Source organism: Netta rufina (genome assembly GCF_964035555.1).
Source record: "Netta rufina genome assembly, chromosome: 1".
Classification (NCBI taxonomy): Eukaryota; Metazoa; Chordata; class Aves; order Anseriformes; family Anatidae; genus Netta; species Netta rufina.
Window position 1 is genome coordinate 175,334,730 of NC_140123.1, and position 26,695 is coordinate 175,361,424.

Here is a 26,695-nt window from a genome sequence, read left to right on the forward strand (position 1 = left end):
AGATTTAAGTTTATGAGAGTTCAATGTATCATAGTGTTCTCAGTGAAGCAGTGATTCAAGGAAGCAAAGAGGAACATCTGGAATGCGTCTAGTGCCTGAATTTTCTACTGTGACTTCATCATGTTGCTTCTGTAGGAATGTAGCGAAATAATAGCTGAGACAAGTTTGTTGAATAAGCTATTAAAATCCCAGATGTGAACATGTGCTTTGCATTTTTATGGATCAAAATAATGCTGTTGTGGGTATAAAATTTCATTTTACAACTCTGTCTTTTTCTGAACTCTCCCTTCAAGTTATTGTAAATGTTTTTGTGGATAGGGGAAGAAAGTAAACTCTAGGTCCTGGTCACATATTTGGATGGGGTATTTCTTTTGTGAAGTGGGGCGTAGAATCCTCAGCCTATAGGAATCCTCAGCCTATATATGAAATATTATTTTATAAGGTGTTAATGAAAATTATTGGAAAGGCAAGATCTTAATGTTTCTTCATGTTTACCTTGCACTTTCACATAGTGTAGCCATATCTAGTACCTCCTAAAGGTACTAGAAGGTTGAAGTACAGAGGTACTCTAGAGGCATCTGGAAAAAAGTAATGAAAAGTATCAGTAACCACTGCAGTGATATGTAGATGCCCACGGAAAGCATGTTGACTTTTGTGTGTTAAGTCACAACATTAGTCTGAGCATTAAGTGAGCAACGTGGACAGTTTGCCGAATCATTTAAATAGTAGTATAGCAAGATAAATCTAGTTTTTGTTCCATGTTTGCTTTGTGCTGGAAGTCATCTTGAGTGGTAACATTCTTCGTTAGAGACATACTTGGGGCTTAAAAGACACGGCCAAAGTTCAAGAGTCAATGCGACCAAGAACTGTGCAGGCAATTTGGCAATTTATTTGCAATATTTGGCAATTTAATCCAATTTTATTGCCAAATTTGATTAAGAGTTCAGGCATTATTCAGAATGGAGAATCTGATTCTATAACAAATTCCTATTTGGAGAGCAAGGCCCTGGTCCTCATGGGGTTCTTCACTGGTATTCAACTGATATGGCTGGAGGGCCAACACAGCACAGCATGGAATCCAGGAGGTTTCTGGCATGCATTGATGATAACTTCCTTCTCCAAGTGATAGAGAAGCCAGTAAGGAGAGGTGTGCTGTTGGACCTCATACTCATCAACTGTGAAGGGTTTGTTGGGAATGGGAAGGTCAAAAGTAGTTGTGGCTGCAGTGACCTTGAGATGGAGTTCAGGATCCTCATGGCAGGGAGGAGGCTGAATAGCAAGTTTACAACCACAGACTTCAGGAGAACAGACTTTGGCTTTTTCAAGGATTTGCTTGGTGGAGTACCATGGGATAAGGCTCTAGAAGGAAAAGGAACCCAAGAAAGCTGGTTAATATTCAAGGCTCACCTTCTAGCTGAAGAGGGGTCCATCTTAAAGAATAGGAAGTCATGCAGAAATGCCAGGGGGCTTGCATGGATGAACAAGGAGATCCTGGACAAACTCAAACATGAAAAGGAAGTGTACAGAGGGTAGGAGCAAGGACAGGCAACCTGGGAGGAATACAGAGAGGTTGTCTAAGCATCCAGGGATAAAGTTAGGAAAGACAGAGTTCAAGTGGAACTGGACTGGTAGACGAGGGGAGAGCACTGGATATTGTCCAGCTGGATTTCACAGCAGGACTTTGACACTTTCAGTGTCAAGGTGGCCTTTGACACTGTCCTCCGTAAGATCCTTGTGAACAATCTGCAGATGTATGGGCTGGGTGGGCAGACAGTGAGGTAAATAACTAGCTGAATGGCCAAGCCCAGAGAGTGGTAGTCAGTGGCACAAAGTCTAGTTGGAGACTAAATGGCCAGACCCAGGTTAAGAATAGGGTTAAATTTTCTTTCATGTATAGTAACCTGTTGATTGACTTACAAATTTTGCTTTGTCTGTCAACTGTGCAGCACTGCCGCCATGGAATTTGTGTGAGCAGAGACATGGAGACACGTCCTGTAGATGGAGAATGGGGACCATGGGGACCTTACAGTTCATGTTCAAGAACTTGTGGAGGTGGAATCAAGAGCACCACCAGGCTGTGTAATAGACCGGAGTATGTTTTTTGCTGTTCTTTACATTAGATCATACTGAAGGTATTATAACATAATGGATTCGTTCAAAACAAAATGAAGGTATTATGGTTGCATAAATTTTTTCAAAATTCCAATAAGCAATTGCTTGTTTCATCAATGTTTGAAAAGAGGGATAAGTCTAGAGACTCCTAAATGCAGGGAGCGTTTAGATTTCTTTTGCCTCATCGTTCACATTTATAGATAGATCTGAAGACTTATTTTGGTAAAGTCTTTTTTTTTTTTTCTACATGTTGAGGGTTTATTTAAACTTTCTGATACTTTTTATGGACTGAAAAGCGCAAAATGAAAATACGTGTATTGCCAGGTAATCTTTTTAGTGAAGCACTTGATTTGTTTAGCTTTGAGGCTGTTTGACAGCGTCACCACCAGTAATGTTCACAAGGAACACTGGTTACAGCAGGGTCATTTACAACTTCCCTTTTTAATAAGAAACTTCCACTGACTGAATAATTCCATGTGGGTTTCATTCTCTGTAACAAAGGTCAGTGAGAACTTTACCCTTAACTTCTACAGAACAAGAGCTGCAGCTATGGTTATGGTTTTATTTTTACGAAGTGATGTCATCTTGATATTATTGGAAGGATAAATGAACCTCAATCAAATCACCCCAGGTTATTTTATTTTTTTTCTGCTAAGTAGACTAGATTCCTATAAAATACGGCTGTGTCTGTCTTAGTATCTGGTAATATCAATATGCCATTGCTTTATTTGTTTTCTTTTCCTCCCCAATCCTCCAAAGAATCTGCTAATACCGAAGTATAGCGTAGCAGGGTTTTAAGTTAGGAAATGTATGTTAGACTTAAGAGTAAATGGGCTGTTGTCCACAATTCTCCCGTTTTGGATTTTTTGATCTACAACCTGAAACTGACATTAAGACTAAAGAGAATAGTGTAGCAGCTCTTAATTTTATCTTCTTTCTTTGTCACTCTTTAACATAATAATTTAAAATTATTGAGGGAGGTGCTGCTTCTGTGAAAATAGGACTGTAATCATGGCTAAGTTAATGGAAGCATTGAAGTTAATAACGCCTTTTACCAGGCAAAACATTGATGAGTATAAGAGAAATAAAAACATTTAATATAATAGACATTTAAGATATTAGACTTTATCATCAATAACTTGTTTACCACCTCCCCCAGCAGTAATCTTTTATGTAGACTTTTTTATTTTCTTCATATGGGTACAAATGTACACCCAGTGCAATAGAAGATGAGAGGTTTTGGGGGGGAAAGACAATACAGGACTGAAAGAATGCTGCATGAGATTTTCCCTTTTAGATCAGTAGACCTCTTTTCATGGAAAAAAAGGAATTTTAGAAACAGAGAGAGAATGTTTTACATTTAACTGTTTTTATTAGACCAAGGAATGGAGGAAAGTACTGTGTTGGCCGCAGGATGAAATTTCGATCATGTAATACTGATTCATGTCCAAAGGGCAAAAAAGATTTCCGGGAGCAACAGTGCTCTGAATTTGATGGCAAACACTTTAACATCAATGGTCTTACGTCTGCTGTTCGCTGGCTTCCAAAATACAGTGGTAGTAAGTGATTATATATTTTTTCAATTAACAGAATAAGAATGTTATTTTAACTAAAGTCCTAAAACAGTCAAGAAACCTGTTGGATTTTCTTTCCAGTTTCTATGAAAGATCGCTGTAAACTTTTTTGCCGAGTTTCTGGAACAACTTCCTACTATCAGCTGAAGGACAGAGTTGCTGATGGTACTCCCTGTGGAGCAGAAACCAATGACCTTTGTGTTCAAGGCTTATGCAGGGTATTTAAATCTAAACTTACTAATTATTAAAATCAATTTTAACAGATGGTTAAATAGTTACTAAATAAATATACATCCAAATAACCATTACTGAAAGTATGTAAAGCAAGATGTTTTGAATTTACTTCAGTTAATTTTAATCCCTACCAAATTAAGATCTGGAAATGGAGGCAATTAAGTGAAGAACATAGAGTTAAATCTGAACACCCATAGTCTTTCCTCATTAAGCCTAATGTGTGAGAGGGTTAATATTGTCCACATGAACTGAGAAAAGCTGGTCCAAAATTGACATTAAAGGGAGTAAAGAAGCATGCTGTCTGATTATTGCCATCATATTTCTGCTAGCAAAGAAGTGAAAAACTGAAAAATCTGAGGGTAGATAGATCAAGCATTTATGGTTTCATTGCAAAATCAGGTGGAATGGACCCCTGAAAAAGATCAGTTCAGCATCGTTTGCTTAATAGCAGTTAATAGAAGTACCACAAGACTTTGCTAGAACATGCATATTATAAAAAATCAAGACATTTTTTGTCCATCCCAGGTAGAATCATAGAATCATTAAGGTTGGAAAAGACCTTCAAGGTCATCTGGTCTAACTAGCAGTGTCACCCACTAAACCATGTCCTTAAGCAGCAGGCCCAACCTTTCCTTGAACACCCCTAGGGACAGTAGTTTTGCTGATTGCAGTGAAACTGGCTAAATTCAGGATGAGGAGAAAATTTAACCTTTTTCAGAGTATATATCAAGAGGAAAGAGGAAGTCCTGTTTATGATCATGTAAAAAAGAGAAGATTAAGTAAAGATACATAAATGAAGTGATCTTATGCTAGTCTACTTATTTTCCTTTTCTTGTTTTGTAGTAGTGACAGACTTTAATAGAACTGATGTCTGTATACAAATACATACTGATTTTAGGATTCAAAGACTTTTTTAATGCAAATATACCTTAAAGTTTATACACTATGTTGATATTTTTATACAAAATCTTTGCATGCTGTTATGCATTCTTGTACAGTTCTTGGCATATTAAGTGTATATGGATTATACATTCTCTGTACAACACAACTACTGTGTTTTGCCTGTACATTACAGCACCCAAAAACATAAAAGGTTTTTCATTAATTGCCAAGGAAGACTAGATATATACAGTGAATAAAAATGTTTTTGGGGAGTGGGAAATTTACATTGTATGTTTTCATTGTTTTACATTGAGCTGAATGACACGGGATTGTATTTTTTTGTAGCAAGCAGGCTGTGATCATGTTTTGAATTCCAAGGCGAGGAGAGACAAATGTGGAATCTGTGGTGGTGACAATTCTTCGTGTAAGACTCTTGCAGGTACTTTCAACAGTGCTCGTTATGGTATGTTTTGCTTTTTTTTAAATCTTAATGTACATTTTAGTGTGGCTTAGCGATTGTATTATTTGGTTGAGGAAGTGGAATTTCAGTGTATGTTCTTTAGGGCCTCTGCCAACAAATAATATCTCTGATTGTCAGTCACACGTGCCCTCTCAAGGATGCACAGGCAAGCGCTGTGACACACTGACCCATTCAAGTGGCACAAACCAATCTGCTTTAAGGTCAAAATAAAAGCCATTAAAAAAGATATGATGAGGGCAGAAGTACTTTAAAAGGAAGAATGCTTCCTGCTGTGCACATTGTGATCTCTGTTATCTGGAAGTATCTCCTTTTGGTTGTGTAAGGAGATATCAAGAGGGCTGTGGCGTGAGCAGCTGGTGAGATTTCTTTTTCCCTATAGTGAAAGCCTGTGAAATCTGACCCTTTTCTTTCCAGAGAATATGGGCAGCAACATTTATGTTCTTTTCTCTTAATTGGCATGTAAGGAATGAGAAAGTCTTCTGGAAAACTCTGGTACTTTATATTTCTTTGATTTAATTTCTCTAATAGAGCTACCGATAGTTCTCGTTCATGTAGTCCACTCTGGGAAGTACGGAGAGACTGTCAACAGTTAGAGTGTAGAACATAAGGACAGAAGTCTCTGGATTAATATTGTATTCCAAAAGGCCTCTTCATGCGGCTTCATTGGATGAAAGAGACCACAGGCAAAGTGAAAATGATACCTGGAGAGCTGCCAGATAGGATCTTCAAAGGACAAAGGAATTGCTGGTCAAAGAGGAAAGTATGCCCAGTATCCTGGTGGACTTTTATTTTTTTTTCCTGGCAGAGGGCTTGTACCAAGCAAAAAGTACCAAGCTTAAGGGTGGGCTATAAGCACCCCTCCTGTACAAATACATGTCACTTTTCTTGTCTGTCCTGAGATGCTGGAATAAGACACAAATATTTTTATTGAGACTAGATTTTTGAATGTGTGGTCAAATACTGAAGGAAAATAATGCATTACTTTTGATAACTCTGAGTAAAGGACTATCAGTTTGTGTGTTTTTTTTTCACTATGAAAGATATTTTCATTTACAGGTATCACATTAATTATGTCACAAATATGTTTGATGCAAATAAGCAGCACAGTGAAACTGCCATTCATTCAAATATGATTGACATTATCACTCTGTTAATCAGCTTCTTGTCATCTCAGATTTATTTGATTCTAAATGAAATTAATTCCACAAAGTAATAAAATTTTAATTTACTGTATTAACAAAATGATTCATCTAAAAAAATCCCTATCATTTTATATTAAATAGTGAATTATGAAAAATGGAAGCTCTTTTTTTTTTTTTTTTTCTTTTTACAGTCCAAGACATAAGGTAGTCTGATTTGAAAGCTACTGTTGCATTTGTTTTCCCATATACTTTAACTGATATAATGTAGGACTATGTATTCTGACGGAAAAAACTCAGGAGTTCATACTTATGTTGGGAAGCTAGATGACTGTATTCTCTGTGAAGAGTATGATAAAGCAAATTTCCCAGCTTGTTAGCATAGAAAGGATGGAGGGTCCTGAGTTCTTTCCATACATTCCTTGAACAACTGCTGGCTGGAACCACTGCTGGGTGTCCTTCAGTTATTGTGGGCTCTTGTAATTCAATATGCTTTGTGTTTTGTTCTCTAAGATTCTGTATTTATGAATATTACCATCTTGGCTTTTTTTTTTTTTTTTGCTAAAAAGACTCATTTGGATATTTCTGTGGCTTAGCTGGTCTTGCACAGGACATCAGAAAAAGATTCAGTATGAAAAAGACAAAAAAGATCAAAAAAGTTTAATTATTCTTTCCTGTTTTGGGGGATCAGGAAAACTTTATTTTAATGTTTTGGTGGGGTTTGTATACATAGTTTTATTATTTACATTCTTTTTTTATCTTGGAGTTACATAAAAGATGATACTGAGTTATACTACTGGATAGAAAGCTATAACATACAGGATTATGCACAGCTGTGCTCAGGCAGGAGTGCAGCACTGCAAACAAGAGGTTGTAGCTAGCCGACCACTAAAAACTCTGTTCATGGGAGGCCTATGACATCCCTAGACTAATGACTGAAATCGCTGTCTGAGGAAGAGTCCTGAGTTAGGTGTCACTTGATAATAATGCCAGTCTGTGAACCTGGTCTTTTTCTTTTAACTGTAACTGGTCCTGTTCCATACTGTCACAAGCCATTTTACTGAGGCAGAATTTGGAATTAGACAAGAGCAGTCAGTGGTACAGGCTTGTATTCATACAGTTATGATGATTGTGATGTTGTCATTAAGTGTTTAAACAGCAGTGAAACAATCATAAGACACTCATTACAATGAAACGCTAATTTGCTTAGCTCCCAGTTTAGGAAATGGTCATCTCATTATGTGCACATAATTGTTATGTTGTCTGTTACTGCATCAGACTAGAGTATGTGATGATTTCCTGGAAAATTGTCTTTCTTACTGCCTTAGTACATGATCTGGTGTCCTGTCCTATATAATAGGCAGTTTTATTTATAGTTTCCTCCCATATTTTGTCTTCTGTCTTCCTATTGCTACAAGGTTTTCAGTGTGTGTGGTGACGAGATTTTTATCACGTTTTGGTTTTCTTCCCATTAATTTTGGAAGATTTACCATTTATCCAGAGCAAGCGGCATGCCAATTTGCAATTGCAGTGCTGCCCCCAGCTGGTAACCGTGATGGACCTGTGATTAGATTAAATGTTCATTTTAAACGCATGACATAGTTATATTAGATTAAAAACACTGGGAAGTTAGTGAATTCTGAAATTGAAAGAGGATATTGCCATTTAATTTGCATCCTACATATATGAGTCAACTAACTAAAGTTAAATTCAGCCAAGTCTTTAAAACACAGCAAAACAAGTGGCAGAGTTAGCAAAGATTATATTAATGCTTCAAATTGCATGTTTGTGTTTATTGTTTCCTATGTTTGCCATATTCAGTTGTTCTTAGACATTGGGATCCTTTTGAATTTATAATCAGTATCTGTGAGAAACAACTTTTTTTTTTTTTAATTTATGTGGATGTACAGATCGACAGTTCTAAAACATAGGTCTTCGTGCATCTATTTTGATACCTCAAGACCATCATTCTCATTGAAGACATTATAGCATACAATCATTCATTAGTGAAGCATTTGTATTTTAGAGAGCACACACTAGGGTAACAATTTGTGTAGGAGAACGTGGATCTGGCATGGCTTGTTTATCCAATACACCTACATCAATTCCAGCACTGCAGTATTCGAGTATTTATGACTTGTTCCTTGGAGTGTTGTCATCTCTTGTGTAAGGTAGAGAAAAACTAACCCAATTGAGTTTAAGTGATTTATTCAAATATCATTCAAAAAATTTTGTGGTTAAACTGTGAACAGACAACATGTTTCCTGAGTCCCACATGATATACTTGACTGCTCTTTAGAGTACTGCTAGCTCTCAAGAGATTTTTCTGAATAGGTTTAACTCATGTTATTGTCGAAGAACAGAATTCACTTTGCTGAACATAGGAATGATTTTTTAACTGTCCTTTGAGTTATGAAAATAAGTTTCATTTCAACTGATTAAAAAAAAAAAAAAAAAAGGAAAGGAAATTTAATATACATAAAATACTCACATTTCCTTCCTAAACAAATGAGGGTATTCAACAGCAGTAGTTGCTGGTGCACTCTAGGTTTTTGTGAATAAAACTAGTTAAACTTATGCTCTTATCTGCTAATACTGAAGTATTTTTGTCTGCAATTAATTTGTGAATAATTGCATTGCAGGTTACAATGTTGTAGTAAAGATTCCCAAAGGAGCAACAAACATCGATATTCGGCAGCACAGCTACTCAGGGAAACCAGAAGATGACAACTACCTTGGTAAAAGCCTCCTGTGTATAATACTGATAGATAGTTTTTGTGCTTTTGCCAGGGGTCTGCTCTAAACAGAGTCAGAAGTCTGATAAAGGCTTTAGAGTAAATATGTAATCATTATCATTATTTGCCTGATTCTCTCTGTAGATATTAGTTTTATGAAAAATAAGATGACAATAGGATTCTAATTCCTAAATGTGTGTATCAGAGAAGAATTAAAACAGATTGTATGGTCTTGTCAATTTTTGACTTTGTGGTGGCCATGTTAATGTTTCTGGAGAACAAGTCCTACGAGGAGCGGCTGAGGGAGCTGGGTTTGTTCAGCCTGGAGAAAAGGAGGCTCAGGGGCGACCTTATTGCTCTCTACAGATACCTTAAAGGAGGCTGTAGCGAGGTGGGGGTTGGCCTGTTCTCCCACGTGCCTGGTGACAGGACAAGGGGGAATGGGCTAAAGTTGCGCCAGGGGAGTTTTAGGTTAGATGTTAGGAAGAACTTCTTTACTGAAAGGGTTGTTGGACACTGGAACAGGCTGCCCAGGGAAGTGGTGGAGTCACCATCCCTGGAAGTCTTTAAAAGACGTTTAGACGGAGAGCTTAGGGATATGGTTTATTGGGGACTGTTAGCGTTATGTCAGAGGTTGGACTCGATGATCTTGAGGTCTCTTCCAACCTAGAAATTCTGTGATTCTGTGATTCTGTGATGAGTCAACTAAAGAATAATGCAGGCATTTGTGTTTTCAAACTTTGGAAGCACGTGGTTTATTTACAGATGAAGCAGTCATCAAACATCAGTCATTTCACATTTCTGTTTTTTCTGTCATGTCTAGGTATAAAGATCACATTTTGATAAATTTCTTGATAAATTTTCAAATACAAAAGAAACAAAGAACAAGTGAACCATACGAAGTGAATTGTACCAAAAACCTTGGTTGTCTTATTTTGCAATATTTATGTTACCTCTTAAGTGCCTGAAAGTATATTGATGCTTAATTTCCTTCTTTCTTTTTCCATTACGATCTTACTCGACAGACTTCAGAGCATTCAAGTTTTTTTCTTACTGCCTGATGCCTTGCTGCTGTTTGTGCATCTCACAGGATACAGAAACAACCCTTACTCCCTGATACATAGCATGTCTTGACTAAATATTTTAGTTATTTTTACTTTGTTATTCATCTTCATTGTTATAATAAACTGTTTATTATTTTTTTAATTGTAAATGCCTAATAATTTACTTTATTTTTACTTTTAAATTTACTTCTAGTAAGTAGCTATTTAGTTAGCCACTTAACTAAAAATGCCTCTAGCAAGTACAAGAATGTGAACTGTAGAATTGGACACAAATATGAATAATACTTGTTCTCTTCTCCAGCAGAACCTAACCAAATTTAAGAGTGATGACTATAGTCAGCTTTCAGCAGAACAAATATTATTATAGTTAAGTGTTATTGCAGAGAAAATCCATGACAACTGCCCAGGTGAAAGTGACTGATGGTTGGGATTGAATTCATGCATATTAGAAACTGTTCATTAGAACTGTAAAACCTTACATGTGGACTAAAAGTGTTGATGCAAAGACATATTTTAGGAGTTTTGATTGATAGAACCTTTTAGTCAAAATAGTTGTTTTACTTCCAATATTTTATTTTACTTACAGCATTATCTGATATTCATGGAAATTTCATCTTGAATGGAAATTTTGTTGTAAGCATGTCAAAAAGAGAAATCAATATACAAGGAGCCATTTTTGAGTACAATGGTTCAAATAATACAATAGAACGAATTAACAGCACTGATAGAATTGAAGAAGAGTTAACCTTACAGGTGAATGTTTACTTTTTTTTTCATAAGCTTAAACATTTTCTACATGGTCATTGTATTCATTACCTTATGTCATGCTCAATTTCACTGAAAAACAGTTATCGTTTTATCTCAATTAAGGTTTTGTGTGTAGGGAATTTATACAACCCTGATGTGCGTTATTCATTCAATATTCCAATAGAAGACAGAAGTGAGCTGTTTACGTGGGATCCTTATGGACCATGGCAGGACTGCAGCAGGATGTGCCGAGGTACTGTGAATTCTTTTGTCAGCAGATCCAAAGACCTGATGGCATTTAGAAAGAGACCAGTCTTAAGCACTCAGATTTTATCACCTCTACTAAGGAAGAAACTCAGCATTCTCAGTAATTTTAGGCACACATTGCATTTAAGGGCAGAATAGCTTCTGATTTTGTTTTCTTGTTTTCAGTATTCATGCAGTACAATTCTATATCCAAAATTACGTTTGTGCTCCTTTCTTTTTTAGCTATAGGACTGCTTTACAGAAAATAGTTGAGTATAATGTATCCTTAGTAAGTGGAATTGTATATCTACTAAGGTGTATTAAGCTTCTGTTATTGTATTTCCAGATGGTGACTGAGTGGTTTGTCTAGTATCTTCCATACCTATTTCTTCAGTTTGTTTCGGTTATCTGCTATTTGGAGTGAAGCTATTTGGGAATATTATTTTAAACTGTCATGCTATAGGCCATTACAGTGCAAAAATGGAGCCACAATATGTATGCAGTATGTCTATAAAGTGTACATACTCAGATTTTTGATAAATTCTCTTATACAGGAGATAGAAATGCTTGTACTTGAGACAGAGAATGGTGAGTTTCTTTGGATTTTGAGTCAGGCTGTAGACATATTCATATGCTGGGGAAGCAGTGCACCTGTCAACTGCACTACTTCTCCAAGCACTCCAGTTCTTTAAGGTATGCTGCTCAAACTTTCTGCTTCCTGAAAGAAAGAATTGTGACCTTTTAGGTAATACAGTGGTGTTCAGTAATTTGGTAATTAGGAAAGAAGAGATGTCATGCAAATGGAATACTTAGCCTGATGAGTAGATTTGCTGTTGCACCTTATATCAATTGTAGTTTTTTGGAGTTTGATATCCTCATGAGACCACTGCAGTGTAGCTAGGAGATGGCAGTGGTGGTGGACATAGCTGGGACAAGGCTAATGTTTGTGCATGTATAAAAAGAGTAGTGCTAATGGGGTATCTCAGTTAAATTCCTAGGCGATTAATAGATTCTATTACCGTAGAACGGCTCTCTTGTTTCAGACCTTTTTTCACTTTTCTTATTTTCAAGGTATTCGAAGAAGGAGAATGACATGCATACGTAAAAGTGATCATGTGGTAGTATCTGATCAAAGATGTGAATTTATACCTCCTGTACCGGATGTCTCAGAAGAGTGTAATACAGAATGTGAATTAAGGTAAAAAGAGGTTCCTAACTGATGAAACGACTGTGGTCTTTCCTATTTTTGTTGGTAGAGACTGAAACAAAGCAATTGACTGGTTTATCGTCCATCCCACCACCTTTTCTCCTTCCCTCATTCCTCCCTTCTCATATCTTTCCCTTCTTCCCTCAAATCTATCAATATAATTGGTTTATACATTAGGCTTACACCTTTGAAATTAAGTATAATTAATGTATTTTTCTAATTCTTATTCATGAAGTACAAAGTCTTTTGCTAGGATTGCGAATCTGTCCTCTATATTCTGTCACACAAAAATTGTATTACTGGGTACAATATATTTTTCAGCAGAATTGTACCCTCAACTGGAACTAATTTGAAACAGACGTGTTTTTGCACTCCAAATAAGCCCACACTGAAGTGTTCAGAAGATGAAGGGTTAGAATTATAACTTGCATTTTTCAAAGTCTCCTGGGAGACTCCTGGGGGAAAAAAGGACCTTTACATTTCAAAAGATGAGTCAAATTCTTTTATATTGTTCTGAAAATTCCAGTCGTGATACAGATTTTATAGTTTTAGCCGTTGCCTAAAATTTGTATTACAATTTTAGGTACATTCTTTGAGTGCTTAATTAACCATGGTTTTACTTTTTAAAACATAGTTAGCTTTCTATAACAGTTTGTCTTTGTAGGTGGCACAGTATTGGCAAAAGCGACTGCACATCAAAGTGTGGCCCAGGGTATCGGTCTATAGAAATCCGCTGCATGAAGTACTCTGTTTCAAAAGGACTCACTGCTCCAGTGGATGATAGGTACTGTGCCGATCAGCAGAAGCCACCAACCAGAGAGCCTTGTCATGGTGACTGTATGTTGACAAGTTGGCACTACACAGAATGGTCAGAGGTAAAAGTTGAAGGCCTTGTAATTGTTGCATTATAGTTCTGGTTAGTGTTCATAACAAATCTTCATTTCTATATATATATATATTTTTCAGTTTAAATAGCTAAAAGAAAATAATAATCGACAAATCCATTGTTTTTGGAGGAGCTAATATCAATCTCTATATTTTGGTACCTGCTGGATGTAATTCCTCATATTTTTATAAGAAACTGTAGCTGTCTATAATAATTCCCAGCTTGTATTTGGACGTCAACAGAGAAGATCTGGGGGTTAAAAGTATGTGTTTTATTTGAAGTCTTAATAATTTAGTTCTGTATGGATTGGAGTAAAAGAGTTCAGCTTTCATCTTCGTTAATGAGTTTTATCTTGGAACTGCCAGACAAGGTGCCAAATTTATCTCAAGTTGACATAGTAACAGTCTATAGCTTAGATGTAGGATACGATACATCTGTCTAACATAATCTTTAATGTCTCATGTTTAAGTCTGATGGTGCATTTTGACTTGTATTTATCATGCTGTGTTTCCTGTTTCATAAAATCTTCTAAACACTGTAGTGTTCCAGGAGCTGTGAAAGAGGTGTCAGAACCAGAGAAGCTTTCTGTTTGAACAACTTGGGTCGTCATCTTCCTGACAGAGAATGCCAAGAACTTCCACGAGTTGTAACACAGAGTTGCAATGAATTCTTATGTCCAAGCTGGTCTGTTAGTGAGTGGAGTGAGGTAATGAAGCCTGGTCATTGCTATTAAAATAAGCTGCACTGAGCGTTTGTTTTTTGTTTTGGTTATTTTCCAAAATAAAAGCTCTTTAATCCCAGGACTGTGCTGATATGCATCTCAGATGTACAATGGCATGAGAACTTCTGAAAAGCACACCCGTAACTAATTTCTTCTCTGAAATGTTGTTACATTAATATTAGATAACAAAATTGCTTAATCTCTCTAGTCATACATATAAATTCATTTTTTCTGAAACAAAGAGAATTATCCCACCAACTGAAAAACAGAATTATATCAATTTTATTACAGTTTATGTATATATAATATGATGAATGATAGTTTAGACATGTTCCCTGTGATATGTGCACTCACATCTTAACTAAGTATTTTTTGTTCTAATGGAAGTAAGTGAGCTGTACATTGTTTTGTATCTTATAGCTTTAGAAACTTAGTGTTATGTGTTTACATAGATATTTACATGAAATACAGAGTTCACAAAATAACTAGTTTTGTTGCATGATGAACACATGAAATATTTTTGTCATTTATGTGACCTTTAAAATCCAACAGATTACTATAAGAAAGTGAAGCAATTAACAGAAATTCATGTCTTTACAAACTGATGACTAATATTATTTTACAGTGCCCTGTCACATGTGGCAAAGGAATGAAACATCGGCAAGTATGGTGCCAACTTAATGATGAACAATTGAGAGACGATTTCTGTAATCCAAACGATAGACCAGGATCAGTAACACCATGTGAACTTCATGAATGCGCATCTTGGCAAGTAGGGCCTTGGGGATCAGTGAGTACATCAGGATTCCTGGCTTTTGGCTTGTATTTCAGACTATGAGTGATCACAAAACAACACCATTTAAATATTTTAATTAGACCTTAAGCAGCTACTTGGAGGTGAATTGGTTCGCACATTTGTTTGTTCCTATTGACTATCTAACCTGTAATTTAGAAACACCCTTATGTAAGTTAGATGCCTAAAACAGACACTGACTCTGAGCCTTAATATCAAAAATCGCCAATGCTATTTCACATGAATGTATTTAATTTCCAGAATAATGAAAATGTAGATAGCAAAGCATTCAAATGAATGAGACAGGTAAAAGACCAAATATTTATAGGTGTGTCAGCATATTTAAGTGATAGCTTCAATTAAATTAAGACCATTGAATTATACATGCTAATAATAGCAGACAAAAAGATTTAGTATTTGTTTCTTTTGTTTTTATCTTCAGTGATGAAAGAGTTTCTATATCTTAATGTGAGAGTGCTGTTCCTTTGTCTAATGATGCTTATGTATAGCAGAGGGGCTTCAAAATTCCAGAAAAAGCTGAATTAATTTTTGAAGGAAGCTTTTGTCACCAAATAGATGAGCATTAATTAAAAAATAATAAGGTACTCAATGCTGTGGAGCTTTCTTATAATCAAGTTGCCCATGACAATAGAAATATTGAATTATTTGGTGTTTCTTGTTAGTGAGAACTCATAACTGAACATCAGGTAATACTTATTTTTTACATATAACCCATCAGTAAAATACATAATAAATGAATCCTTTGAAAATGAAGTATGTGTTTAACTTACACATTTCTTTTGTATAGATGTTTTCTCATGTCATATTTGTTCATGTTAGAGATAACCACACTGTTGTCTAACACAGAATCATAGAACCAAAGAATCGTAGGTTGGAAAGGACCTTAAACATCATCCAGGTCCAACCTCCCTGCCATGGGCAGAGACACCAGCCACCCACTAGATCAGGTTGCCCAGGGCCTTGTCCAACCTGGTCTTGAACACCTCCATGGATGGGGCATGCACAGCTTCTCTGGGAAACCTATCCCAGTGTTTCACCACTCTCATAGTGAAGAATTTCCTCCTTATATCTGATCTGAATCTACCCTCTTTCAGTTTAAAACCATTCCCCTTTGTCCTGTCCTTATCTGACTGAGCAAAAAGTTGCTCTCCATCTTTATGCATCTCCATAAGCCCCCTTTAAGTATTGAAAAGCTGCAGTAAGGTCACCCCAGAGACTTCTCTTCTTCAGGCTGAACATCCCCAGCTCTTTCAGCCTTTCTTCATAATGTTGAATTCCTTTTGGGTAATCTTCTGGTTATAAGATGCTGGCATCCTGGCTCCCTACAAGTTAAATGCAAAGAAGGAATTAAATTTCTTTAATTTCTTAAAAATTAACCCACTCCACCCCACCCCCACCTTCTTCCCTCACCCCAGGTTTTTATTACTGAGCATGATATTTTATGCTATGGATAATCCCTTTGGAGAATTTGGGTCATCTGTCCTAGCTGCATCCTTTCCCAGTCTATTGCCCACCTCCAACCTACTACAGCAAAGTGGGGGAAGAAAGTGACACTGTCCAAGCACTGTTGGGCAATAAACAAAAATTGGTTTGTTACACTGTTTTTAGCACCATGTGGTCTGCTGTGAAGAAAGTTAACTGCATCCCAGCCAGACCCAGTACGCATTCCTGTTCATGCTATAGAGAGCTTTAAAATATAAAAATTGTAATTAAAAAAATAATTTGGATTAAACATAGTGCTATTTCAAGTGTGTGAAATTATTAACAGTGTACTGTGACATGTGGACGTGGATACCAGATGCGTGCAGTCAAATGTGTTACTGGCACTTACAGAGTTATTCTGGATGATGACAGAGAATGTAATGCTGCTACTCGTCCTAGAGATAACCAAGTAAGTTAAAAACACTTCTCAGTTGGTTGTGTATTTTAGTTAAAACATATTAAAAATGAATGTGGTCTACTGACTTTTTGGGGAAACTTGCAAGAACCAATTTCTAGAATGAGAAAAAAAAATGAAGCTGTCTGCTATTTTTCTCTGCTTCAAATTTGGCCTGGGTAATTAAATAAAAGAAAAGTAATAAGGAGATCGGAGATTTGAAAATTTGGTATATATTGACAGGGTCAAAGACCTTTCGTTACTTGTAAATAAAAATTTTTAAAGACTCCAACATAGAATAATGTAAGGTTGACTGCTTGTCATGATGCTTAGTAATCACACCTAGCCGGCTTGATACTCTACTCTAGAATTCTGTTTGTTCTTAAAAGAAAGTCATGGTTACTTGAGGAAAGCTTTGATGGTGGCAATAATGCTAATTTGAAACAGTATATACATGAATTTTATATAGTTCAGTATGGTATTAATGTGGTTCTCTACATTTCCTCCCCATCTCTGTTTGCTTGCTTTTTCACTTCTTTTAATTTAAATCTATTGTTTTTCAGAAAAAAATGTCTTTAATACAGTCAAAGGGTTTATCTTTAACTGAAAACGATTAGTATCTAACATGCTATGTATATTGATCTGGCTACCAGATTGATTCTTCACATTTATATCCAGTTAGGCTGGTAACCACTTACCTCTCTGAGGGCAGGCTCTATACTGATCTATTTTTTGAGAATAAAAACCATAGGGTATTGTGGTCCAAAATAACCTGGTCACAAGTCACCAGCCCTGTGAGGGCTTCTTGAATAAGTTTTCAAATTATAAAAGCCAAACAGATCAAGTACAGATTAATTTCCACTCCACTCTAAATTAGAGTTTGCTTCTTATTTTTATCTGTTGACTGAAATTGAAGAATTTCTTGGTTTTGGTAACTGAAGGTATAAAGTGGCGCAGCCACTTTCTTCACTCAGTTCTGTAGCGCAGGAAACAGAACAGTCATGTTCATGCCTCTTGTATCCAGCAGGTTATCTGATACAGTTATTTCTTAAAGTGCAGATATTACTAATTATTACTCATACAGTGTTAACGTTAAATAAATTGTCTTAGCCTCACAATTTGAAATAAAATAATTTAATAAAAAGCTTTTAATAATGACAGAGAAAAGTAAAAGATGGTATTTACTGTTTAATTAATGCTGACTTATTGTGATAGTAACATCTGTCTGATTGTGGGAGCCATCTGCTTTATGTTTTTTTTTTTTTTCCAAATCTTAGACTTTGAAAGCTTTATTTATTTATTTATTTATTTATTAATTGCCCCACAGGAATGTGAATTGCCCGCTTGTCCAGAAACTACAAAATTATGGACTACATCGCTTCCTCTAATTCATGTGGGGAAGGCAACCCAATGGCGATATGGATCATGGACTCCAGTATGTAATGTAATGGTGATCACAGCTGGCAGAGAAATCCTCCATTCTGTCACCCCTTTTTCCATAAAGGTTTCATTAGTATATCTTTCAGACTGAAATCTCTTTGAGATGATCTTTAAGAAATTCTAATTTTCTTCAAGAATCTGTTTCTTTAGAAGGAGATAGACACTCCCAGCAAATTCTGTGTGTTTCAAATCTAGCTAGGGAAAATAAAGGAAAAAAAAAAGGATTTGGGGGATAGGAGATCTGAGTAGAACAGCTTTGATAGGACTGAGAGTGTTCGAGCAAGTGTGTTTCAAAACAATTTTTATCATTGTCTGAGCATGCAGAACATCTTTCATTTTAAAATATGATTTAAATCTTGTATGTGAATAACAATATTAAATAGTTTGGGTCTTTAAAGATTCAATTTCATGTAACTTACAAGTGTTACACAACAAACTGATTTATACACAAACTCTTATCAAAGAGTGTTTGATTTTTGATTTTCATCCTAATGAAAATTAGTTTTGTTTGACAGAGATATGAAAATTTGGAATAATCTATAAAAATGTAGGTATTTGTTAATCCCTTGAGGTTCTTAATTAAGCATATAGCACTTATATCTTTGCACAAACTGTTTTAACAAAATAGTAGTATAGAGTGAATAGACTGGGGCTACTCAGAAGCCATTTACTATGTTCCCCCTGGAACATTTTATCTATAATAGCATCAGAAGGGGCTCAATTTAATATGCTGATATGAACTAGAATGGCAAATGAATTGTGAATATCATTTTTTATTAATATCAGTTGATGTAAATATTGCATCACTGTGAAATAACTAAAATGTTCTGGAAGTTGCTCTCTAATGTGTCTATTGTTAAGAAATTAATAAATTCCCTTTGCAACTGTATAATGATTCCATATTATAGTTGAAATGCTACCTGTTAGATATGTTGGATTACTTTCCAAGAGTGAAGGCTATGCATGTTAGTTCCAAGCCAACAGGAATTCTTAAGGCCAAAACCATCCAGCAATATTTTGCTTTCCTTCTTGAGTGCGTGGCTCTATACTTGAATATTGGTCTGAGATAAAATCTGTTTCTCAGTGTTTAATTCTAAAGTTAAGCTGATACTAAGCAGTGTTAGCATTTTTGATGCTTGCATGGTCTTTTTTTGGCCTCATAAAGTGTGGTGAACATGGATTGTTCTCTGACAGTGCTCAGCATCCTGTGGGAAAGGTGATCGTGCTCGCTATGTGAGTTGTAGAGATGCTCATGGAGGAATAGCAGATGAATCTTTCTGTGCTCATTTACCACGACCAGCTGAAGTTTCAAGTTGCTTTAGCCCATGTGGAGAGTGGCAAGTTGGAAACTGGTCCCCTGTAAGTATTGCTTGAACTGTTTTTTTTTGTTTGTTTTTAGTTAGAAATTGGGACTTCATATCTATACATGTATTATTGAATTTTCATCCTTTGGTACAGTGAAGTATATGTTTCTTATTGCCAAAAGTTAATATAAATGTCTTTGGTTATTAGTTATCAATGTTTGATCACAAATATTGGGTTAATTTTTGGTCAGTGTACAGTTACATGTGATAGTGGAACAGTAACAAGACAAGTTATCTGTGTCAACTATCATCAACAAATCAACGAGAATTACTGTGATCCTGAAGGCCGTCCCTCTAAAGAACGAGAATGTAACATGCCACCATGTCCACCAGTTTATCATCATACTCCAAGAATACATGACCGTCCAAGTAATTTTCCAGAAATAGGTTATCTTCCAATACACCATCCGCAAGACAATACAAACCAGTGGAACCATCCTTCTGTAGGAGGATATCAATGGAGAACTGGACCCTGGGGAGCAGTAAGAATTTATTTTTTTTACATATATATTAATTTGTTATCTCACTTGTGTGTAAACATTTCTAGAAATGTTATTGCAGTATGGATTTGGTCAAAAGAAAAGTACACTTAAAAAAAAAAAACATGAAAAATACATTCAATTTAAAATAAAACTTTTGTGCAATTTCAACTTTAAAATACTTCAACAGTATTTATAAAAATATTTTTATATTTTTATTTTATATTTATATTTATAAAAATTTTTATTTGCAAATTTCTGGTTTTAAATGTTAACTCTTTTTTTTTTCTAAGTTGTTGTAACCAACACATTATATGTTTTTCTGATTATGTAATGGTGATATATATCTTTACATGTTTTGGTAGTGCTCTAGTACTTGTGCAGGTGGATTTCACCGTCGGGTTGTAGTATGTCAAGATGAGGAAGGACGAAGCGCTAGTTACTGTGATGAGGCAACAAAACCTCCAGAGTCAAGACACTGTGATTCTGGACCCTGCCCACGATGGAACTATGGGAACTGGGGAGAAGTAAGATCATTTCACTTTCAAGTGGAAACATTATTTACATAAGCTTAGATATAATAATTTAAATGTGAATGGAAACATTTTTTTTAACTTATTTAAAAATAACAAGTTTCAAACTGTTTATCTAAAATTTGTTCTTTGATGAAATTCAGAACTCTAGTGTAACTATGGGTAGTGTAAGTATACATCTAAAAGATCTAAGTATTGTGTGATGCTAAAGGTGTACAAAATAATAGGAAATATATTATTGTATTTTTAAAAATACAATAAAAATAGTGATAACTTCAGGAATTCTAGTTTTATTAACACGTGGCTGGTATTTCTCAATCCACTGAGTACTTGCTGTAAAAGCTTATAATTGAATGTTGTAGTAGTATATTGAATCTTGAAACAGCCAATTATTTTCCTTTACAAAAAGATGAATTATATGAGGAAAGACCTCAATGTAATAGCTAGCTAGAAAACAAACAGACAAACAAACAAAACAAAACAAAACAAAAAAAACTGCAAGCAGACATACTTGTTATGTGTATGAAAAATGAAAAAAACAACAACAAAAAAACACCCCCTCAACCCTCTCCCAAAAAACAACCAACCAACCACCACCAACATAAAAGAACTCCCTCTTGTAACTAATCTCGCGATTGTAGTTACAGATTCAAAGTATGAAGATAAGATCATGCATCTAAAAAGTGTGCCAGGGTTAGAATGTTTTAATGTAATGTTATACATTGTTGGGCAAAGAACAGTTTCTCCATTCTATTGTCATTTTTGACCATGCATTCTTGATCAAACACTACAGAAGATGTTAAAAATGTTTTGTCTGGCTTTCATTCTGCTATAACCTTTTACAGTTCCTACCCTCTTCTCTTACTCTTGATAAATCAATATCTAGATTTGATTCTTTTATTCCTTTCAAAGAAAAATTGAGTGAATTTATAGTTATTTATTTATTTTCTATTTTGGCCAGATCTAGCTGTTTTGTTTTCAAGTCCAGTCTCAGTGTCACATTTTTTCATGTTTAGTCTCACAAATAGCTATTTTTCCTTGAAAGAATAGATTTTCTATAACTGAAACTTTTTATATTTTCCATATAAAAATGTAGCTTTGTAAATGTTTTGGTGAGAATAATTTTCTTATTATATGAAATTAAAGTGAAAGTTCTTATTCTTGAGTTGGGCATCCAGGAAACATGAAAGTAGACATAGTAAACAATAACGTGTTGATTATTGCTATATCACTTTACATCAGTTGTATTTGATGACCCTTAACAAAAAATCTGTCTATAAAATTTTGTATTTTAGTGTACTCAAACGTGTGGAGATGGAATAAAGACAAGACTGGTGATTTGTCAGCTTCCTACGGGCCAAATGTTGGGTGATCAAAACTGTGAAATTCTAGACAAGCCACCTAATATGGCACAATGTAATGTGCATTCTTGCCCTGGTGATGTTTCATGGCATCGGGGACCATGGAAATCGGTACGATAGCATTCACTAATATTTTTCACTCTTTGTTCTTTCTGTCATTCTATTTCCCCTTGCCTTTTAAAAATTATACAATTATTTTATTTGATAACAGTGGAATAATAGTGCATGTGGAAATATAGTCGCTGTATTTTTATTAAGCCATTGAATTAAATGGGAAATAGCCATTTACTTCAGTGGGAACAGTATTGTGCTCTGTAAAACATCATAGAGAATATTCTGAAATTTACCAGAAATCATTATAGCTAATAGTGATACCTATTAGGTTGTTCTATTTTGAAGGATTATGATTTGATCTGTGTTTTAATTTAAAAATATATGCTGTAATTTATACTGTAGTATTATCTACATATTTATATTTGTAAAAAAATCAAAAAAGGCTTTCTAGTGCATAACTTTTCACTAATAGAATATTTAAATACAAGCTATCTCACACATGTATATTACACTTTGTCATCAAACAACATATTACTCCATATTATGTGTAAATTTGTGTATAAAGGTTTATATTTGTGGTTTTAAAACAGTGACTAATTAAAGTTGTCTGTGTATAATTATGTATGTAACTATAATACGTTGTTGTCTATGTCACTGTCTATTAATGTATAAAAATGACCACAGCAATTACCATTAATCTTTAAAATTGCCACTAGCAGATAATTAACATGGAGAAATAATCATAGTATACTCTACAATAGAGAGTACATTATATTTCCCAAGCTATGAATTTGACAATATTTATTAGTTATTGTGCTCAATTTTAAAGAGATTAATGGCAATCAAAGGATGTTGGATCCAATTTTGGTTCCATTAGAAATCAGTTCAATACCTGTCATTAACATCACTGGGAGATGGACTGGATAACAGTTCTTTATTTAAAAAAATATATAATTTGGTTCTTTGAATAATCGTGGAAACATTAAAAAAATATTATCCAATTTCAGCTTTAAAAATCGATTAGTTTATGTAATCTACTCTAATTTATTGCAAATACGTTTTAAAATGAAAGCTTGAATTAATGATTTACCACAGTTATCTTTCTTCCACTGGGCAAACAGAGTTTTGGTTTTGTGTTTAACAGACACCAGAGTTCCTTTTCTAGCCGTTATTCAAATAATTAGTGGTGACTTGCTAATACTTTACTAATGCATGTTCTTCAGGTGCTGAGGATGCAAGCAGGGCATTCGGCACATCATTGCCTTTGCATTAATAGCTTACCTGTAAGTTATTGCAAGGTATTGTAAGTGGCATATATGGCTTAGTTTTCTTGGTTGTTTTATATTTCAGTTAAAGCCAATGTAATCCTTCAAAAACTAAGTTTAGAATGGAATCTAGTTAGCGAGGGAAGAGATTGTAGCTTCTGTTTTATATGTGATTGCAAGTTCTGCAGGTAATCAGTAATAATATTAATTTCATGAGAAATTTCATCTGCAACGTGTCGTTGAGCAGAAACCAACTGTTGAGCAGAAACTACTATAAAGTAGTAGAAGCTTTAGTCATATAAATACTGTTGTACTTTAGCACAACCAGCTCTGTTTAGTCTTCACCTATGGTTGGCTGACTAGTTATATGACAGTCTGGCCTTAGATGATGGCTCTGCCTGTCCCATGCCTTCCTGAAGTACAGTATGCTCTCATGTAGGGTGCTGTTAATGGTACATTAACATAAATGCTGTACATTTAGATGTAGCTTTGTCTAAACCATGACTGAACTAAAATCTTTAGCTTACTGATTATTTCAGCTTTTACAATGGCTGATAGTCTCCTTTTGAATTTTATGTTCAAGCAGAAATGGATTCAGAAAAAGCTCGATATTAGCAAAGACTAATCCAGAATATTTAGAGTCAAGAACCTGAGCCACAACATTGAAAGACTGTTCTAGTTAAGTAGTTGTCAGTGTCTTTTTTGTGGAAATGTGAACCTCTGATGGTGCTTGCCCTCTGTTTAGAACATAATTAAAATTGCACTGATCATTTTAGTGATGAATTTTGCTTAGACTTTTGAAGAAGTTTAAGGTTCAAATCACTGAAAGTTGGCCATGTACACTACAGTAGCTGTCCAATGTTCTCTCTTGAAATCTAATCAATTACATGTGGAAGTACCAGGTATTTGGCCTGTTTTAGTCTTCGAATTGCTTCAGACCACGATGAGCTGGCACCTAGTGATTTGTAATGCTTGGCTGCTTGAGCTTGTTCAGTTCTGCAAAGAAAAGGAAACTGATTAAAATGACTCAGAATAAATTCTTCAAAATAATGTTTAATCTGTCTTCTGAAGCAATAAATAAAAGACTTCAGTACCCATTTCCTTATCTGAGTTTATTCATATCATGTGAAGATAGGGGAGGCAGGCAAGAGTGTTTCTAGTGTCTGCTCTGGGTGGAAAGGCTTTTGCTGTGTCCAGTGCACGCTTACAAACCATTTCTTGTAGGACTTTTTTAACAGGAAATATTGAGAATTAAAATTGTGCAATAGAAATAATGGTCCCAGATGCATAAACTAGTGTGACTACTTTGTATTTTAAAAGAAGCAGCTTCTGACCACTTCAGATAATTAGCTAGTTATTGATTAAGTGTAATTCCGTAACTATTGATGTAATAAACTTACAAAGGCTGCTTGTGAGAGCATATACAGAATGGAAAGGTGAGGTTTGCAGCATGGTAATGTACAGTATCTTTCCATCTTCAGTGCAGGCTGGGTACTTCTATTTTAGGATAATAAGCTTGCTTATACTTAGGGATAGCTCTAACTCAGATGCAAGAAAACATTCTTCTCATGTGGAAAAGAATGTTAGTTCAGTTAGTTCAGGTCTGTTCCAAAAATCAGCAGTAAAAATGGTTTTGGTTCTTCATCTTGATATTCTAGGCTGATATTTGTATAGATATTTTTAGAGTTGTGAACTAGCATTAACTGTACAGCATGAGGGAAGAAGTAAATTATTTATGTCTGAAGTCTAAATTAATGAATGTCATTATCTAATTAATTTTAATCAGATTCAGAAACTTTGATTGTTTGAATTCCCAAAACTTTATTCAGTCCAGAATTTTCATATTCATGCTATCTGAGCCAGAGAAGCACCCTGCAGTTTTATAGATGGCTAGGAAACACAGACTTTTGCTTGTAAGTTGAATTCATTTGACCTGGAGGTCATGGAGAGACTCTGCCAGTGATCTTTTTATCTTTAGTTTACTTTTTCTGCCCTGTTATTTTTTAGCAGAGACTGAATTCTGCTCTTCTTTTGTTCAGCCTCTTTATCAAATTCCAGAGAAAATTGGAGTGGGTTTACACTGTCCCTGCATCCTGAGGGATTTTAGATGATTGCCTTGTTTGTAAAAAATATTGGTGTCAACTCCTAATGTAAATGAGGTTGACAAAATATTATATGAACAGTCCTGAATTCAAATGTTTTAAGATAATGTCTTAGCCTGATTGGCTTGTATCTAAGTACACTACCTCATTTTTGATACATGTAAATTATGATGCATATATATTTTGATGTGTACATATTTATAATGTGTTTGTAAGCTATTACTTACTTCAGGTAAATACATTCTTTGCTTACTTTAATGGAGTTGCACCAAGAGTAAATTTGGCCCATGTGTCCTGGATATTTTTCTTTTAGGCTACTCTGGTTTCATTGGTGAAGGGATTGAGGCAATGATCCAAAACTACACGAAAGAATGAATAAATTACAAGCTACAAAGTATGGAAACCATATGTCACATTATATAATGTCAAGAAAAATTCCATAGCATTTTGACAGCTGGCTGAGAGTACTTTGTTCTAATACAGATTTTTACTGTGTTCCTTTCTACTTTCCACAGTGCATTGTTGGGTTTTTGGTTTTAGTCCATGCGGTAAGACTTGAGGGTTTTTGCATTAATTTTCATCATAGCGGTTAAGGTTTTCTGACCTTAATGACAATAAGTTACTTTTTAACCTGAGCACAAAAAGGGAGGGTATAACAAATTTGCCAAGATACCATAAGATTTTAAAACTGAACTATAGTGACTAGATTTAACATATTTCTCCTAGAAGTGCTTTAGGATAATGTGTCTTTACTTAGTTCAATAATACTGATATTTTATTGAATGGCATCTCCTCTATCTAAATGCTTTAGTATTCTTAGCCAAACTATTGTCTCTTACCTGACAAAAAGTTATGTGGGAATATAACCAAATCAACAGTTAATCAGTTCAGTGGTTATGCTTAGATACACCAAACCTACAGTGCACGTGGTCTTTTAAAGCTCTTGTGGATACCAGTAATGTAAAGTAGGTATACTACAGAATAAAATACTATTTTTAGCATATAGTACACAATAATATGAAATGTAATTTTACTTATGAATCCAGTAATTGACATATTTATCACACTGTAGGAGTTTTCCGGGTCTAAGGACATAGCTAGTGCTGACTGGTAGCTGATAGATTGACCCACTCTGCTGCAGAGGGTACCTGTATACAGCAGGTTTAAGGAATCCCCAGCTGTAAACTGTCTGTAAAATATAAGCTGTTCACCTGCCAGGTGAAGTGCAGTACTTGGCTGGGAAATAATTTGATGCAGTAGTAAGTTAAGAGATTTCTGATGCCAAAGCCCTGGCCTGGTACCCAAGAAAAATGTATAATGTGAAATACTTTTTGTTTTACTCTTCTTCCTTCTGCTGTTCAACAACTGATGACTTGTTT

At 35.1% G+C, this 26,695-nt stretch overlaps 1 protein-coding gene across 5 annotated transcripts in view; it reads left to right on the forward strand.

The window, feature by feature from the left end:
- ADAMTS20 (ADAM metallopeptidase with thrombospondin type 1 motif 20) overlaps positions 1 to 26,695 on the forward strand; it is a 96,520-nt gene that overhangs the window by 39,859 nt on the left and 29,966 nt on the right. For 3 of the 5 annotated variants that reach the window (XR_014619066.1, XM_084300216.1, XM_084300219.1), the window contains 17 exons: positions 1,947 to 2,092; positions 3,490 to 3,671; positions 3,768 to 3,904; positions 5,148 to 5,265; positions 9,065 to 9,160; positions 10,808 to 10,974; positions 11,092 to 11,221; positions 12,286 to 12,412; positions 13,086 to 13,296; positions 13,849 to 14,013; positions 14,654 to 14,818; positions 16,611 to 16,733; positions 18,046 to 18,153; positions 19,353 to 19,517; positions 19,714 to 20,004; positions 20,367 to 20,528; positions 21,830 to 22,006. Coding sequence is in view for 4 of the 5 variants with exons in the window: in XM_084300216.1 (XP_084156342.1) it covers positions 1,947 to 2,092; positions 3,490 to 3,671; positions 3,768 to 3,904; positions 5,148 to 5,265; positions 9,065 to 9,160; positions 10,808 to 10,974; positions 11,092 to 11,221; positions 12,286 to 12,412; positions 13,086 to 13,296; positions 13,849 to 14,013; positions 14,654 to 14,818; positions 16,611 to 16,733; positions 18,046 to 18,153; positions 19,353 to 19,517; positions 19,714 to 20,004; positions 20,367 to 20,528; positions 21,830 to 22,006 (2,670 nt within the window). In the remaining variant the exon portion in view is untranslated. The remainder of the gene's footprint in view (positions 1 to 1,946; positions 2,093 to 3,489; positions 3,672 to 3,767; positions 3,905 to 5,147; positions 5,266 to 9,064; positions 9,161 to 10,807; positions 10,975 to 11,091; positions 11,222 to 12,285; positions 12,413 to 13,085; positions 13,297 to 13,848; positions 14,014 to 14,653; positions 14,819 to 16,610; positions 16,734 to 18,045; positions 18,154 to 19,352; positions 19,518 to 19,713; positions 20,005 to 20,366; positions 20,529 to 21,829; positions 22,007 to 26,695) is intronic. The other 2 variants (XM_084300217.1, XM_084300218.1) reach the window with 2 other exon arrangements.